Source organism: Megalobrama amblycephala, linkage group LG4 (assembly GCF_018812025.1).
Source record: "Megalobrama amblycephala isolate DHTTF-2021 linkage group LG4, ASM1881202v1, whole genome shotgun sequence".
In the NCBI taxonomy this organism is placed as follows: domain Eukaryota; kingdom Metazoa; phylum Chordata; class Actinopteri; order Cypriniformes; family Xenocyprididae; genus Megalobrama; species Megalobrama amblycephala.
This window is the reverse complement of record NC_063047.1, coordinates 11,497,934-11,515,184: the sequence shown is the minus strand read 5'-3', so window position 1 is coordinate 11,515,184 and position 17,251 is coordinate 11,497,934. Positions and strand designations below refer to the sequence as shown.

Sequence of the window (17,251 nt, the reverse complement as noted above, 5' to 3'; positions counted from 1 at the left end):
AGGCATTTAATAGTTTTTACTTACACTGTAATATTATAAATATTTGGAAAATATTTAGTCTCTGTTAAGTTACATTGTTTCTTTTTCTAATCGTTACAGCACTGTATTTATTTACTCATTTTGTTACTTTATTTAATCAAATCTGATCAAATTTAATCAAAAGTGTAGTTATTCTTTTACATCTATTTTTTTATTGTTTTATTCTTATTGTATGATTTTTTTTACATTTATTTTACACCTTTTCTGTAAACATTTCCACAGACGCCAGGCACTTCCTTGCGGCCCCCTGGACCCTGTTTAAAAACCCCTGCTCTAAGGAATCAGTTTTTTTAAGGGCTGAACATTTTTCATTCCAGTACTTTTTAATCATTTTCTAATGAAGAGCAGAGTATGAAATGGTTTTAATCTTTAATGACGTCTGTTCATGGAAAATTTTAACAAAACATCACACATTTGTTTACAGTCCAATGCAAATCACTAAAAGTCCATCTAACGAACAAAGTTCTTGGGATACAGCTTGAACAGCTTCCCATCCTGTGTTTTCTCCAATCCGTATTTCTCAAGGTTCTCCTCATTGAAAACCCCTTCCTCAATGTCTCTCTCGATCTGTGGGGCCACCACCTGACTGAAGAGCTTCTCTGGAGTCATGGGCTCTTCTGTCCCTGCTGGGGTCTTGTATGACACGTAGGGTTTCAGGTTAAAGCCTTCCAGATTAGGCACCACAAACTGTGGTATCATGGCCTGTACAGGTATGAACTTTCTGCTGGAAGTGAGGACTCCAGTGGGTCTGGCGCCTCTGCTCTTGTAGAATGTCCTGGGCCCGCGCTTGCTCGTGAACTCTGCCATTCTGTCAGCTCCTCTCACGAGCCCCCGCGTCAGCGCCGAAAGCACCCCCATTTAAGAGTGATTTATCTGCAGCAGTAACCTGTTTAAAAATCAATTATATTTTAAACAACTTCATAATATTGTTCAAAATGTAATTAAATTACAGGAATAATCCCGCATCATTATTTCTGTATATTTTACATAATTTCATTACATTTTTTGTTATTAAATTGCTGTTATTTCAATGAAAATGCATTTCATCCTTCTTTGGGTGAGATCCCATTTACATTGACTATGATTGTACAGTAGTAAAAAAAGAACTGTAGCAATTATGTTATTTGGGCAGAAACTGATTGAAATAAATTACAAATGAGTTAACAGCAGAGCAGGAGATGCTTCATGTGCATTTGTATGTTGGTAGTTTGAAGAATGACAACAAAATGATACAACAATAACATATTTTTGAAGGTCATCTCACTGCATTCTAGTTAATCCCTTCAGACCCTGTGTCCATTGGAATGGACATCACATGGATTTTGGTTTAAACCAATAAGATTTTATGTTTTTATAATATAAGTACCGTCTGGTGACTGATTGGACCCTGATCTACCAATCACAATGAAAGGATGACCCATAACTTAATCTGATTGTGCTTCAGGCATTACAAAAGACAGGCATGGCTGACCAACTAGACAGGAGGAGCTCCTTTTTTATCTTTTATATGAAGATCTATGTTCATTTCATCATCAACTTGTACCTATTATAATCTTAATAATATAAAGTGATAATATTCAAAGTTAATTTGAAAATCTTTCAGAGCTGAAGAACAGGATTTTTTTGAAGTTTGATGTCCATCACAATGGACATTAGGTATTAATCAAATTAATTTTTTTTTCTTTCTGATTTTGTCTTCTATGTTGTGATCATAAGCTGTCATTCAGTTTTTCATTAGTTTTAGTGGAAAACTGAAATAGCAAATGTGAAATGAGTGCATACACTGCAACACACACACACACACACACACACACACACACACTGATGCTATATGCACACAATCATATATTTATCAAAAACAGCAAGTACACACAAGACACCCACAAACACACAGAGACATACACAAATATTCCCATTCACCCACTGCAAACAACAAAAATAATAAAACAAGGTTTTTGAGAATTCATCTTATCATCTTACATTTTCTCTACATTCTTATTGCATTGCTCTTTGTTACAGTGTGTTACTTTCAAAATCTTCAATATTATAGTTCACATGTTGTGTTTTAACTCTAGCCCATAAGAACTGTATGGTTAAAATATGCAATCACTTTTCAGAAATCGCGATAATGTCATCCGAGAGTCGAAATAATGAAAACGTCGCTAGCCACATAAAGTAAATAAAATATCATATAGAAATCGATAGAAATACACACACTAACCTTGAACGGTGTGCTACTGTAACGTTATGTGCTTTCAAGAAGATCACTCTATTCCCACGTTAAGCGTGGTAAAGAAATCAACTGTGATTGGTCAGATCAGTCTGAAGACAGCCAATAGGATCAGCGAATATTGATTAGAAACTTTACGTCTGTCCTAGTCTGTCAGTGTTGCCATGTCCGTTTGTTATTAGATGTTTTTGGCTTATTATCTAATAGGCTTCGATAAATTTCCCATGGTCAGTCACTGGTTTTATATATATGCAGCATATATCATTATTGATTACTTTTTAAATTATTTTAGTAAAAAAAAACAAAAAAAAAAAAAAAACGAATTTTTGAAAAGGTATTGATTTGCAGTGCAGTTAAACAGTGAATGGCTTACTTGTATGTTTATGCCATAGGTTTATGCTTTAGAACTTTTGATCAAGGAAATTAAGCAATTCTCCTGTCTCGATTATCCAAATGCCCAAACGAAAGAAACTGGGCTCGTTTACGCATTTTGAATCCAGTCTATGGTTGAATCAGACTGGGAGGGTTGTTTTTCTTTCAGGATCTGGCAACACGTGTAATCGGTGAGGATTGACATTGTGAATGGAATCCCTGGGAGACTCTAAAGTGCATTGAGAGTGACAAAAACAGTTTGGAAGTTTGGAAAAGCCGTTCAAAAGGTACATTCCATTTATTTGTGGGCATTATTTGCATACAGGATCTCAGCGTTATACAATCAAATCATGTTTTTATAATCTTGTTAGTTGCAGTGATTGACAAGGTATTTGATTACAAGTACGTGTTTACGGCCACGGCGTGTATGTAAACAACACAGCTGTGTTTACCTCTGACCCAGAGCCACATCCCTCCTGCAGTCCTGAACCAACAAAATTCTCATTTTCAGTGCTCTTCCTTTTGTGCAACACACTTAAAATGTAAGTTTTAGCTTCACCTTCGTTCTGCGTTGAGCGTTTGACTTTTCCTCCTGGCAGAGGGTCTCAGTAAATCACACCAGAGGGTGTCAGATTGCAGTGAGGAAATCAAGCAGTGTCAGATGGTTCCCTGACTCAGGTTGTTGCAGGTCTATTTGACAGAATCCCTACCACTGCCATTTTTATTTGTAGTTTGGTAGAATGTTTTTGGAATCATTAAACATTATGGGAATTGAAAAGAAACATTAGAGCTGAAATACCTGCTAAATTTGATTCTAAACAGTCAGTAATGGTGTCAACAGGCCATGGCCACATTGACATGCTGGGAGATTCAACTTGCATATATTTTCCAGCCACACTTGTTGCTATGACACTTTTTGGCATATGATCTGCTATTACATTAAGTTTTAACCCATATTTATTAGAAACAGGTATTATGTAACTATTTTAACCTTGTAATTAACAGTGGGTATCTGAGGGTCAAGCATGTACATACAAATGCTTCATACCTCTTTAATAGACATTGCATATTTTAAGAACATTGTGAGTTTAATTCAATTTTTTTTTTTTTTTTCTGTCTGTGTCAAATGTGTTTATTTCTGTTTTATCCTGTCTTGAAGATATGGCAGACAAAGAACAAGATGATACGTGCAGTATCTATCCGGTAAGACAGCTTAAAGCAAAGCCATGCTACTTATTTATTATTACTATCAACTTTCCTTCTAAAGTGACTTGCAGTACACTATTTAAAGGGACAACCCTTTAGAGTAAAGTGGACTTTGTCCAAAAGCATTTGTCTTGTGATTTACACAATGAAACAATTGAACAAGACTGTGATCAAATGACTCCCCATTTCCCAGATCAACCTCACTTGAGATTGAACCAATAACCTTTATGTTAGCAGTTTTGCCCTTGCGTTGTAGTTGATCAGGCTCTCTTTTCACAATCACGATCATTTTTGTCTATTCTAGGTAATGCTGCCATCTGGGAGTGAAATCAAGGCTCGTGTGCAGCACTTCATAGAGGATCAGTTGCAGAGCACCATGGTATATGACAATTCCACGTTTTAGTGAATCAGTAGTCTGTAATGTTTGTCTCGCAGACAACCTTTATTCATTCCTTTGTTCTCATAATACAGTGGACTGGTGTGCTGATTGGAGCTGCTGTTGCAGTTTCACTTATCAGTATAGTTGCCTTTTTTCTGTACAGAAGGTACAAGGCTGGTGAGTGTTTTTGCCACTATGTTTATACGTGTTTAATAAGCATAACAAATACAGATAGCTTGTAGCTGTTGTGTGATTAAATGTGAAATAGGCAGATCTTATAATGCCTCATAATGTGAGAGATTTTTGAGTGTTTCACAAACTGTTTCACTTTTGATTTTCCAGGAGAAGAGCAAAATGAAGGTCCTAAATATCGTTTCAGAAAAAGAGACAAAGTGATGTTTTATGGCAGGAAGATAATGAGGAAGGTACTAAAAGTTCCCAGTGTTACTTTCAACAAAACTGTGGTTAATATTATAGTCATGTGATGATTTTAAAATTACAGTGTTGTTATTTGTGGCCATTCAGGTCCAGACCTTGTCCTCACCACCCACCGCAGGTCCAGTATCTCAAAAGCGAACCAGAAAAAGAGCAAAAGTTCTGTCAATAGCTCGCAAGTATGTTAAAAGTCACAAATGAAGAAAGAACACACACTTGAAAGCAAATCCATAGCCACAAAATCATCTTAACATCCTATTCATCTCTTGATCAGAATCCTGCGTATCCGAAAGGAGCCACCAACCCTGCAACCGAAAGAACCCCCTCCTTCACTCTTGGAAGCGGATCTGACTGAATTTGACATGCAGAACTCTCACCTGCCCTCTGAAGTCCTGTATATGCTGAAAAATGTGAGGTTGGTACCTTGTCATGCCATCTTACAAGAGCTATCGATTTTTTTTTTTTCCCATAATAAACAGTGCACAGAATCCAAGGACCAATGATCTGGCAATGTTATATATACAATATATGTGTTTCTCAGAGTTCTGGGTCATTTTGAGAAGCCTCTGTTCCTGGAACTGTGTCGACATATGGTGTTTGTGCAGCTCCAGCAAGGGGAAGGATTATTCCGGCCAGGTGACATCGATGACAGCATCTTTGTGGTGCAGGATGGGCGTCTTGACCTGTGTATCCATGAGAGTGTAAGAGCCAAACGGTCTCAGTATACCTGTTTTTTAATCAGGTTTATGTTCTGCATATTATATAGATGTACCAATTTATGACTAAGCGTTTTTTGCTTTCTCTGGCTCAGGATGGGACTGAGGTTGTGGTGAAGCACGTTTTGCCTGGAGACAGTGTTCACAGTCTTCTCAGCATCCTCGATGTCATCACTGTAAAATCCATTTTGCCTCGTTTTTACCCACTCTGATGTGCAAATGTCTGTATTTTGACCTGTTTTCATGCCCATTAACTTATTCTGCAGGGTTATCCAGCTCCCTACAAAACCGTCTCAGCCAGAGCAGCAGCCCCAACTACTGTTCTCCGGCTCCCTGCACAGGCTTTCCAGTCCGTCTTCGAGAAATACCCAGAGACCCTAGTCCGAGTTGTTCAGGTATATTCTAAATCATAAGATAAATCATAAGATTTTTTAAAAAAGTTTTTGAAAGAAGTCTCTTATTCTCACAAAGGCTGCATTTATATCAAAAATACAGTAATATTGTGAAATATTAAGTTTTAAATGTTTGTTTAAAAAGTCATTTATTCCTGTGATTGCAAAGTGGCATTTTCAGCAGCCATTACTACAGTATTTTTTAGAAATACCTGCTTATTCTGTATATGAGGGCATTGCTTTTTCTTCCAGATTATCATGGTGCGACTTCAGAGAGTTACCTTTCTTGCCCTTCACAACTATCTGGGCCTGACCACAGAGCTTTTCAATCCGGTTAGATGTTTACCTATAAATCATGCTCTACTTTTGGAAAATATTTTACACTATTACAGTATTTATTACAGCACATATGTTGAATAGTCCATTACTGTCACATCATGTAGGAAAGTCAAGCTGTTCCACTTGTGTCAGTGGCTGGTGTTGTAGGAGAGGCCAGTCCAGGCAAAGGACTACGCAGACACTCACAGACAATTGAGGAAGTGTCTGACAAAGTCTCACAGAGGTCCTTGGACCAATACAGTGACACGAGTCAGATGTACAGAGGAGAGGGTATGATGTGTTTACTTAGACATGTAGTTAAATGCAAATATTTGCTGTTAAACATTTATATATAGAAATATTAATGCAGACTTGTTGTGGTGTATGAAATTTTGTTCAAACTTTCCTATTATGGTATTACCCTAATAAAATAACTATCACTAAGAGTTATAAAACAGCTTGTGGGTCTTACTTGCTCTTTTGTTTTCAGATGGTGGTAAGCCCATCCATACAACAGAAAGTCCAAATGCTTTATTTAGGAAGTCTCGCTCGCTGTCAACCCCTTTTGACAGTGCACATGGTAGTGCTTTGCCGTGCACCTTTTACAAAATACCCAATATTAACTTTCTTCCCAAATATCATGCATCCCTACCTAGCTTGAATGCATTCATAAAGAACATTTTTGAGTGTGGTAATATGTTGCTTATCTTACAGCTGGGTCTCCTGACCACAATATGGCCTGTGACAGAACAAGCATTATAAAAGAGAATGCCCCTTCAAGTCCTATTGTCATTCATAAGGTACCTTGGCATCATTTTATTACAAATTCAAATAAGAAGCCATAAACTGCCCTATTTTTCCTCTCACATTTGTTTATATTCTGTACATTGCATGTGTGTCTTTATCCCCTCATCCCCTCTGAAGTCTATTCGGAAGAAGTCGGTGACTTTGCAACATTCTCCTTCAGCTGTGTTTCACTACTCAGACACTGGGGGTCACTCCAGCCACATCCACCACTGTAAAGTTAATGCCATTTTTCAAGCTGCCAAGAAGGACTTGCTCAAGATTATACAGCTTCAGGTCAGGCCACATTACTTATATTGCTCAAGTTTAATATAGTTATACTATTTGTAATATTGCCATGGTAGGACAACAATACTTTGTGCTCCAGGATCCCAGTCTTCTGGAAGACAGGGTGACTCTGAGACAAGTTAAAGCAGGCTCGGTGGTTGCAAGTGAGGGAGACCAGGTAAAAAGTTACCTGTCACTTTGACTCCCCTCCATTTTTCAGTAACAGTGTAATCCATTGTGAATCCATTTCTACTTTGTGTCTGTGACAGGATGTGAGTGTGCAGTTTGTCATCTCAGGAGCTCTTCATGTGTACCAGAGAATGATTGACAGAGAAAAAGAAACATGTCTTTTTGTGACTCACCCTGGAGAGATGGTGGGCCACCTGGCCGTTCTCACAGGAGAGCCTCTCATCTTTTCTGTGCGCGCCCACCGTGACTGCTGCTTCCTGTCTATCTCCAAAGCACACTTCTATGAGTATGTGCACCAAATTTCACTTAAGGCAATTGAAAATTCTAGCAAATGTACTCACCACCTGCTGTAAGGAAATCCAAGTTGATTATGCACATCTCCACTGATTAAAACTGAGAAAAATTCATCATTTGATACTTTCAAGCAGTTATATAGTAAGCTGATCTGATAAAAGATACCAAGCCATGAGGTCTTTTCCCCCTTGTTTCCTTTTGGGTTTATCAAAACTTACTTTGTTTTTTAGTGTAGGAGTTTTCAACATTTTTAGTCACCTTTTAGCTTTTTTTGTAGGTCATAAATCAATAATAATATAAGTATACAATAAATTAATACATTTAAATAAAAAATAATTATATAACAATTAGAAACATTTTGTTTAAAATACTATCAAATTAAGTATAGCATATCAGAACACTGATTAACATGTCAACTGTGTAACTTTTACTCTAGGATAATGCGTGCTGAGCCTCGAATGGTGTTACATGTCGCTCACACCGTGGTACGGAGGGTCTCCCCCTTTGTCCGACAGATTGACTTTGCCCTGGACTGGATGGCACTGGAAGCCGGACGGGCTGTCTATAGGTAAGCATACTTTTTCTATACAATCTCTATACAGTTCCAGATCTGGATCTGGATCTCAGATTTACTGCTCACTGCTCTGCTCTTTTATTTTGTTTATAACCTGAGAATGCATATAATACTTTAATTTTTCTTTTTTGTCTTTCTCAGACAAGGTGATAAGTCAGACAGCACTTTCATTGTTCTGAGTGGCCGCTTGCGCTCTGTCATCATGAAGGATGATGGGAAAAAAGAGCTTGCTGGAGAGTATGGACGGGGAGACCTCATTGGTGTGGTGAGTGGTGACATGTATAAATGTATGTATGAATATTTCTTATTTTCTAGTACTTAAAACTAGAACTAATTTTACTCATTTAAACTCGATTACTTTTTTTGTTTCTGTGTCTGTTAGCTTTTAGCCTATCTAGTATACTTTTAAAAGTTGCCAAAATAAACTTTTATAAGATATATTTTAAATGTACAGTATTTCTACTCTGGGTAAAATCGCCCATTTTGATGAAATCTCCTATTCAGGGCCATATACTTACTTATCCAATGAAATGCTCTCTAGAATGAGAATTTCCTCTTCTCGTAATACCACCTTCTACATAGTTTCAACAGCAAGTAACAGACTGTGGGCTGTTGACTATTTATAAAGGCTTTACTAAGAAATTCATTACAGTAAAGAAAATAATTTTGCTATTGTAGGATCTTTAAACAAATGCTGCTGCAGTTTCCATCTGTTAAAAGTATGTGTGTTGGTGTTAGGTGGAAACTTTGACTCATTTGAACAGAGCCACCACAGTCCACGCAGTCCGAGACTCTGAACTGGCCAAACTGCCTGAGGGAGCTCTCAACTCTATTAAGAGGAAATACCCACAGGTTAGACCATATAAACATTTTTATAAATTCATTAACATATCTCATGATATTATTTGCATATATATTAACACGTCACGCTCTTTCATAGGTTGTAACTCGTCTGATTCATCTTCTTGGGCAGAAAATCTTGGGTAACATGCAGCAAGTGAATGATCCACTATCAGGTGTGTGTTTGTGAAACATTTGTGTGTGTTTGCATTTTGTATTTTCTCTAATGAACATTAATGATCTCCACAGTGTGTAGCCTGGGTTTTCGCACCCCAACCAGCAAGTGGGACTCGGGTAACCCAGCCGCCAATCTGTCAACGGTCGCCATTCTGCCTGTTTCTGAGGAGGTGCCTTTGACTGCCTTCACGCTGGAGCTGCAGCATGCTCTCAGTGCCATTGGTCAGCTATTCCCTCCTTAATTTGCTTCAATGTTATATCTTAAAGTCATATCTTAAAAATATGTCAGTGCCATTGTTTTGTATCATCAGTAATGTTTTTTCCTAGGGCACATTTATAAAAAGCTACTTAAATGTTCTAATTGAACTAAGGCCTAATCCTGGCTTTATCTAAGCCTTGTCTGTGAAACCAGGCCACTAAGTCTTAACTATCTTCATTTTGTTTTGATTAGGCCCCACTTTGCTTCTAACCAGTGACATCATCAGACAGCACCTAGGTGTTGCAGCCTTGGACAGGTGAGATTTTCATACAGTACTTGCATACTGTGTATGCATTAAAGGTGCCCTAGAACTTCTTTTTAAAAGATGTAATATAAGTCTATGGTGTCCCCTGAATGTGTCTGTGAAGTTTCAGCTCAAAATACCCCATAGATTTTTTTAAATTCATTTTTTTAACTGCCTATTTTGGGGCATCATTAACTATGCACCGATATATAGGTTGCGGCCCCTTTAAATCTCGTGCTATCCGCCCACAGAGCTCGCGCTTGCCTTAAACAGCAAACACAAAGTTTACACAGCTAATATAACCCTCAAAATGGATCTTTACAAAGTGTTCGTCATGCAACATGTCTAATCGTGTAAGTATGGTATTTATTTGGATGTTTACATTGATTGTGAATGAGTTTGAGGCTATGCTCCGTGGCTAACGGCTAATGCTACACTGTTGGAGAGATTTATAAAGAATGAAGTTGTTTATGAATTATACAGACTGCAAGTGTTTAATAATGAAAATAGCGACTGCTCTTGTCTCCGTGAATACAGTAAGAAACGATGGTAACTTTAACCACATTTAACAGTACATTAGCAACATGCTAACGAAACATTTAGAAAGACAATTCACAAATATCACTAAAAATATCATGTTATCATGGATCATGTCAGTTATTATTGCTCCATCTGCCATTTTTCACTATTATTCTTGCTTGCTAACCTAGTCTGATGATTCAGCTGTGCACATCCAGACGTTCTGCCCTTGTGTAATGCCTCGATCATGGGCTGGCATATGCAAATATTGGGGGCGTACACCCCGACTGTTACGTAACAGTCGGTGTTATGTTGAGATTCACCTGTTCTTCGGAGGTCTTTTAAACAAATGAGATTAATATAAGAAGGAGGAAACAATGGAGTTTGAAACTCAGTGTATGTCTTTTCCATGTACTGAACTCTTGTTATTCAACTATGCCAATATAAATTCAATATTTAATTCTAGGGCACCTTTAAAAGTGTGAAAACATACTTTTATGTATTTATAAAGACAGTATGCCATCTGGATTTCATAGACATTTTCACATAGGTGTTAACATCTAGCTAAATGCTTAACCTTAAAAATGATTTTTAGGGCCTACTTAACTCTTAGGTTCACTGAAGCAACTTCGGCATTCATTACCATCTTTCTGCATCTGAAAAAGAGAACAGCCAAGGGATCGTGGGCAACATTGGCTGAAAAAGAGGCACACTTTGTAAAGTCACTGACTAGAAACCCGCCAGATATATCATCAAGGAATCTTTGACATGCTATTTTCAATGTACTATGATTTGGGGTGCACTAATTCTAATATTGCATACCATTTAAGATAGGTTTAAAAATTGGGATGTAGTGTAATTTTTGTCTGGTGACATTAGTCAAATGTTGTCTTTTTGTTTCCTGTGATGTACTGTTCATATGGATACTTTATTATTTCCTTTTCAGTGTTCATGAGTACCGTTTGTCAAGCTGGTTGGGTCAACAAGAGGACATCCACCGGATTGTTCTATATCAGTCTGACAGTTCTCTGACTCCTTGGACTCAACGTTGCATCAGACAGGCAGACTGCATCATCATAGTGGGTCTGGGGGAACAGGAGCCCACTGTGGGAGAGGTGAATTATCATTAAAAAGGCTTTGTGTATAAAGAAGTAAATACTGTAGTACTTTTGAAGAATACTTTTAAACAAACTCAAGAAAACTCACATGAGATGAAGACTCCAGTCATATCAGTAGCCTCATAAAAATGATTTATTTTACATAGATGGGATTTCCTTACAGGGGCCAACATATTGATATGAATTAATTTAATTTCTGCATATACATTTCTATTAAATGATTCGGTCAACTAAGCTCTTTGGCTTTGTTTATGGTGTCAGCTGGAGCGTATGCTGGAGAGCAGTGCCGTGAGAGCTCAGAAGCAGCTGATCCTGTTGCACCGTGAGGACGGGCCTCCACCCAGTGGAACAGCAGAATGGCTCAACATGCGCAGCTGGATCTCTAGACATCTGCACCTGTCATGCCCTCACAGGGTCTTCTCCAGGAGGAGTCTACCCAAACTGGTACCACTGCTAACATTCTGTTGTTTTTGCTAAATGAATGTCAATATGAATATGAATCTCAATATTAAGCCACAGAAAATCCATCTATTTTCCAAACCACTTGTCCTATGTAGGATCGCAGGATGAACAAATTTTTATGTTTGAATATTATTTATAGCAGAATGTCCAATTTCCATACAATGATGGTTCATAAAAATAAATATTAATTTATAATTCTTATTTTCAAATACATAAAACATCCACACACATACAATTACATATTAAAAACTTTATTAAAAAGGTGTGTTTGGAGCAATTTCTTAAAATAATCAAATGAAGGAGCTTTGTAGACCAACCAAGAGACCAACATTTGTAGACCTTTCAATCAAGATTTAAAGTAAGATTTGCAGTGAGTAATGAGAACATTTTTTTAAGCAAAGCTATCATATGGCTTCAGAAGAATGGTGCATGAGTTGTGTAGACTATTGTGACTATTTTATGATGCTTTTATAGTGCTTTTTAGTACTTTTTTGAGCTTGACAACACCTTGGGCTGTATTCCAGAAACATGCTATCTTAGAATCCTACCCTATCTTTTTAGTAACTTTTCAAATCTTAAGTCAGCAATTAAGATAGGAAGTTTCTATAAAACAGGCCATGCTGGTCCCCATCCAATTTTATTATATGTAACGTGAACATTCTTCAAAACTTTTTCTCTGTCTAATCTAATCATTATCATCTCTTATCCGTGCAAACTCCCACTTTCCTCCCATCCTGTCAGAGAGAGATGTATCAGCGAGTATGTGAGAAGCCTCCCGACCGGCATTCTGACTTCTCGCGTCTGGCTCGGATCCTGACAGGAAATGCTATCGCTCTGGTACTGGGAGGAGGGGGGGCCAGGTACGAATCCGTCTTGCCCTTCATCACCAATAATTCTGTTCCTCTTAAATCCACCTGGCCTTCTGCCAACAACATTTCTCACTTGAATAATCTAGTAAAAGCATGTTGATGTTAGTGGAACATCATTGACTGATTTTCCCCATACTTATTCAATCATTGTAGTCCAATGGTCTCTTGAAGTATATATCCTTTGCACTATTACAAGTGTCTTGTAATTTTGTGGCCATCAACTAATCATAATATAGTCATTTCTAACCCATTAGTGTTGTTTTGGGGTTCACATCCTCAGCATGTCTCTCGATGATAGCGACACTTTGTCTCCTCTCTGTCCCTGCCTGCTATCAGTCGTAATCAGCGACTTGTTAAAGGTGGGTCAAAACACGATATATATATGGGGCCATAAAATACGTTATCTGTCTAATCTACTTTCACATAGTGGTGACTTAATTTTTCAATTGTGTAATTCTGTTACTGCAATTATGAATAGCATGTTAAAAATAATTGTTTCTGCAACCATATATGCCTGTCATCTTAAAATCTTTTTATACGGGCTTTGTTTACAAAATGAAGTATGTTTAAAGGTGAAGTGTGTAATTTAATAATAATAATAATAATAATAGGTTTCCCAAATCCTCCTGCCATCCTTTTTGGTCTGCCTGGTCCGCCAGCAGGTAGCCCCACCCCAAACTCCAGAAGTTGACATGTCGAACTGCTCAAACACAGCAATGATTTCAAAGCATCACACGACTAGTGTTCACGCTCTTTAACGAAGTCAGCCTACAAATGCCTGACTTTTAGTTGTTTTTACTTGTTTTACACTGGGATGAGAGATTAAAAAATTACTCGCTTTACCTTTAAAATGCTTTATAAAAAGATACTTCTGTCACACAATGCACAAGTAAGAACTCTAAGCCCATGTGTGAATTTGAAAACACCCACAGAGGCTGCTCTCAGGTGGGCATCATTCGGGCACTGAGTGAGGCAGGAATCCCTGTAGATCTGATTGGCGGCACCTCCATTGGTTCCTTGATAGGAGCACTCTATGCTGAAGAGCGAAGCGTCAGTCGTATGACGGTTAGGGCACGCCAGTGGGCCATGGTGAGTCCTCTAAGAACTGAACACTTAAATTCATACATGTAGAACCATCATTGAGATTTCTTTTTCTTTGTGCACAATAGGATTTTGGATCCATATTTAAGAAGATCACAGACTTGACCTACCCAGTGACATCCATGTTTACTGGAGCATCATTTAACTCCAGCATTAGTGGAATCTTCCAAGACAAACAGATTGAGGTTCAATTGATTGGCACTTGCCACTGCACAATACAAGCTATTATAAACAACATATTCTTAAATAAGTCTAAACTTTGTGCATATCTCTTTTTTTTATAATAGGACCTTTGGATCCCATATTTCAACATCACTACAGACATCACTGCCTCCTCCATGAGAGTGCACACTTATGGTTACTACTTCATTTCTGTACCTTGTCATCTCCATCTCATCTTTCGTGACAGATTTTAGCATGTACACTCTTTTTTAGGCTCTCTGTGGAGGTATGTGCGTGCCAGTATGTCTCTATCTGGATATCTTCCCCCTTTATGTGACCCTAAAGATGGGCACTTGCTCATGGATGGAGGCTACATCAATAACCTACCTGGTTAAGTGTCTTATTGTACTCTTACATTTTACCTGCTTACGTATTGCCATAGAGCCATGTATACTATATAGCAAATCTCATATGGTTGATCATTTATATTGTTGCCAGCTGTAGATCTTATTGCCTGGATCTAAACTGCTAAATGTAAACTATAAAGCATTAAGATATCTTAAACATTAACAGTGTAAATTTCTGTAAAGCTGACATAGCTCGCTCCTTGGGTGCCAAGATGGTGATTGCCGTTGATGTCGGTAGTCAGGATGAGACCGATCTGACCAACTATGGAGACTCTTTATCTGGATGGTGGCTGCTATGGAAACGCTTGAACCCGCTGACAGAAAGAGTAAAGGTCAGATATTTGGCAATGATTGAATATGTGATTTAAAAGGGTTAGTCAGTTACATCTTATATGAATTATAGGTAACACTTCAGTATGGGGAACAAATATCACTTTTAACTAGTTGCTTATTAGCCTGCATATTGGCTGTTTATTAGTACTTATAAAGCACATATTAATGCCTTATTCTGCATGACCGTATTCTACATCCCTTTGTTCTTCCCAATACCTGAACTTAACCACTACCAACAACTAGCTTACTAACTATTAATACACAGTAGATTAGGAGTTTATTGAAGGAAAAGTCATAGTTAATAGTGAATGTGTGTTCCCTATACTAAAGTGTTACCGAATTATACATACATACATACATATTCTTTTAAAACCTTATTAATTTAAAAAAGAGTGTTTCTCATCATCACCTTACTTCCCTTCTTTCATTGGACATAGATTTTTTTTTTTTCATCAAAAAATATGCATTTTTTGGTAACACTTTATTTTAGGGTCTTTTAACTAGTTGCTTATTAGCATGCATATTACTAGAATATTGGCTATTTATTAGTACTTATTAAGCACATATTAATAAAATGACCTTATTCTACATTCTTAATCTTACCCAATACCTAAACTTAACAACTACCTTATTAACTATTAATAAGCAGTAAATTAGGAGTTTATTGAGGGAAAAGTTGTAGTTAATAGTTTATATGTGTCCCTATTCTAAAGTGTTACCCATTTTTTTCAAATTCATGATTTCGAATCCTCTAGGTGTTGAACATGGCAGAGATTCAGACCCGTCTGGCCTACGTGTGTTCTGTGCGTCAACTAGAGCTGGTAAAAGACAGTGATTACTGCGAGTACCTTCGTCCACCCATAGATCGCTATGGCACTTTGGATTTTGGCAAATTTGATGAGATTGCTGTGAGTAGCCTGTCATCCTCATAGAAACTCTCATGGAAACTTCTGTTGCCTTGGTTTTGACTGTAACAATGACTTTTCTGGTGTTGCAGGATGTTGGCTACCTGCATGGGAAAACCGTGTTTGACGTGTGGTGTCGGAGTGGAGTGAGGGAGACGATGCTCAAAGACCAACATCAAGAAGAATTCCACAAATCTAGGAGCACAAATGTAAGAGGGTTTGAATGAACTTGGCTTATCACAGCATCAGGCTGTTTCCTCACAAACTAATGTCCTGATTATCTGTCGTTCAGGTGACCTGTCCCAATGCTTCTTTCACTGATCTGGCTGAAATAGTGTCCAGAATAGAGCCAGTGAAGCAGGCCGTTGTGGATGGTGAGGAGTAGACCATCTTCAGTCATGTCCTTTTTCCAAGTTGTTTTCTCATCTTTGTGTTGTTTCTCACATTCTCTCGCACACAGAGGAGTCTGAGTACCAGACAGACTATGATGAAGATGCAGTACTGTCAGACTTCGATTTGTCCAGTCCAAACAGTGAACACAGTGATCATACTGAAGAAGAAGAAGAGGAGGAGGAGGAGGAGGAGGAGACAGCAGATACGGCTGATACAGTAAGATAACTGCAAAGATGTGTTAGTTATGTTTTAGTATGGTTAATCATAATATTAATGATTTTTAACTTCCAAACAGGATGATGACATGGAGATCAGGACAAGGCGACATCGAGCACTCAAACACTGTAGCCATTATACCACTTGACCTCAAGTAATTCTTTTCCAAGATGTTTTGATCTGTTTTTTTTTCTACAGTAGTATGAGCCTTTACACTAGGCTGCATTTATTTGATGAAAATACAATAAAAACAGCATTAGTATGAAATATTACAATTTAAAATGACTATTATCTATTTGAATATATTTCAATATGTCATTTATTCTTGTGATGGCAAAGCTGAATTTAGAGCTCAAGACACATTTCTTATTATTATCAATGTTGAAAACAGTTGTGCTGCTTAATATTTTTGTAGAAACCATGATGCATTGTTTTTTCAGGATTCTCTGATGAATGGAAAGTTCGAAAGAACAGCATTTATTTGAAATAGAAGTCTTTTGTAACATTATAAACATTTTTACTGTCACTTTTGATCAATTACAATTCTTTAAAATTGTAATAATATTTCACAGTATTGCTGTTTTTATTGTATTTTTGATCAAATAAATGCAGCCTTAAGAGACTGGTAGTGTATAAGGGGATTTTAACAAGTGACATTATCAGTATTGACTTACTTGAATTGTTAGTAACTAACAGGTAATCAGAAAAGGATCTTAATAGAAGTGAGCAAGTATTATGGTGCTTCTTATTCCTTTAATTTCCCAAAAAATGATAAATGAAATTGTGGTCTAACAGTATTGAGCCCTAGAAATCAATCAGCCAATACTGAGCTCTTTCTGATTCCAGTATTGATACAAATCTATAAGTGCTGTTCTTCCTTTTACATTTAGTATTACACAAGGTCAGTAATATTTGAAAATATATATATATATTCTTCATGCAAGCTGTCAATGCAACCTCAACACAGTTTTACTGTGTGAAAAGATAAGCTGTTTTGTGTCTGTAATATTATCTTGTTCATGAAGTTATAA

At 37.4% G+C, this 17,251-nt stretch overlaps 2 protein-coding genes across 4 annotated transcripts; one reads left to right on the top strand and one right to left on the bottom strand.

Annotated features, from left to right (window-relative positions):
- Window positions 1-391: 391 nt before the first annotated feature.
- mrpl41 (mitochondrial ribosomal protein L41) lies at window positions 392-3,312 on the bottom strand. Of its 3 annotated transcripts, none has more exons than XM_048187529.1 (2): window positions 3,201-3,312; window positions 392-925 (listed from the first exon to the last, which is right to left on the bottom strand). In XM_048187529.1, exon 2 carries the CDS (start codon window positions 895-897, stop codon window positions 490-492), a length of 408 nt encoding a protein of 135 aa, XP_048043486.1. In that variant the 5' UTR covers window positions 898-925; window positions 3,201-3,312; the 3' UTR covers window positions 392-489. The 3 variants fall into 3 exon arrangements, with proteins under 3 accessions (XP_048043486.1, XP_048043485.1, XP_048043484.1); XM_048187528.1 differs by having other exon boundaries at window positions 3,094-3,217; XM_048187527.1 differs by lacking the exon at window positions 3,201-3,312 and adding an exon at window positions 2,261-2,387.
- Window positions 2,784-16,487, top strand: pnpla7b (patatin-like phospholipase domain containing 7b). Its single transcript, XM_048187519.1, has 36 exons — window positions 2,784-2,928; window positions 3,801-3,844; window positions 4,152-4,226; window positions 4,319-4,403; window positions 4,569-4,651; window positions 4,752-4,840; window positions 4,936-5,076; window positions 5,203-5,362; window positions 5,473-5,553; window positions 5,644-5,772; window positions 6,022-6,102; window positions 6,213-6,378; window positions 6,578-6,667; window positions 6,802-6,887; window positions 7,012-7,167; window positions 7,259-7,336; window positions 7,428-7,633; window positions 8,078-8,209; window positions 8,357-8,480; window positions 8,954-9,067; window positions 9,156-9,231; window positions 9,305-9,454; window positions 9,684-9,747; window positions 11,201-11,369; window positions 11,634-11,816; window positions 12,576-12,694; window positions 13,636-13,792; window positions 13,873-13,989; window positions 14,092-14,161; window positions 14,240-14,356; window positions 14,557-14,705; window positions 15,462-15,614; window positions 15,704-15,820; window positions 15,904-15,985; window positions 16,072-16,220; window positions 16,300-16,487. The coding sequence occupies exons 2-36, from the start codon at window positions 3,803-3,805 to the stop codon at window positions 16,366-16,368; spliced, it is 4,059 nt and encodes a 1,352-aa protein (XP_048043476.1). The 5' UTR covers window positions 2,784-2,928; window positions 3,801-3,802; the 3' UTR covers window positions 16,369-16,487.
- Window positions 16,488-17,251: the final 764 nt, after the last annotated feature.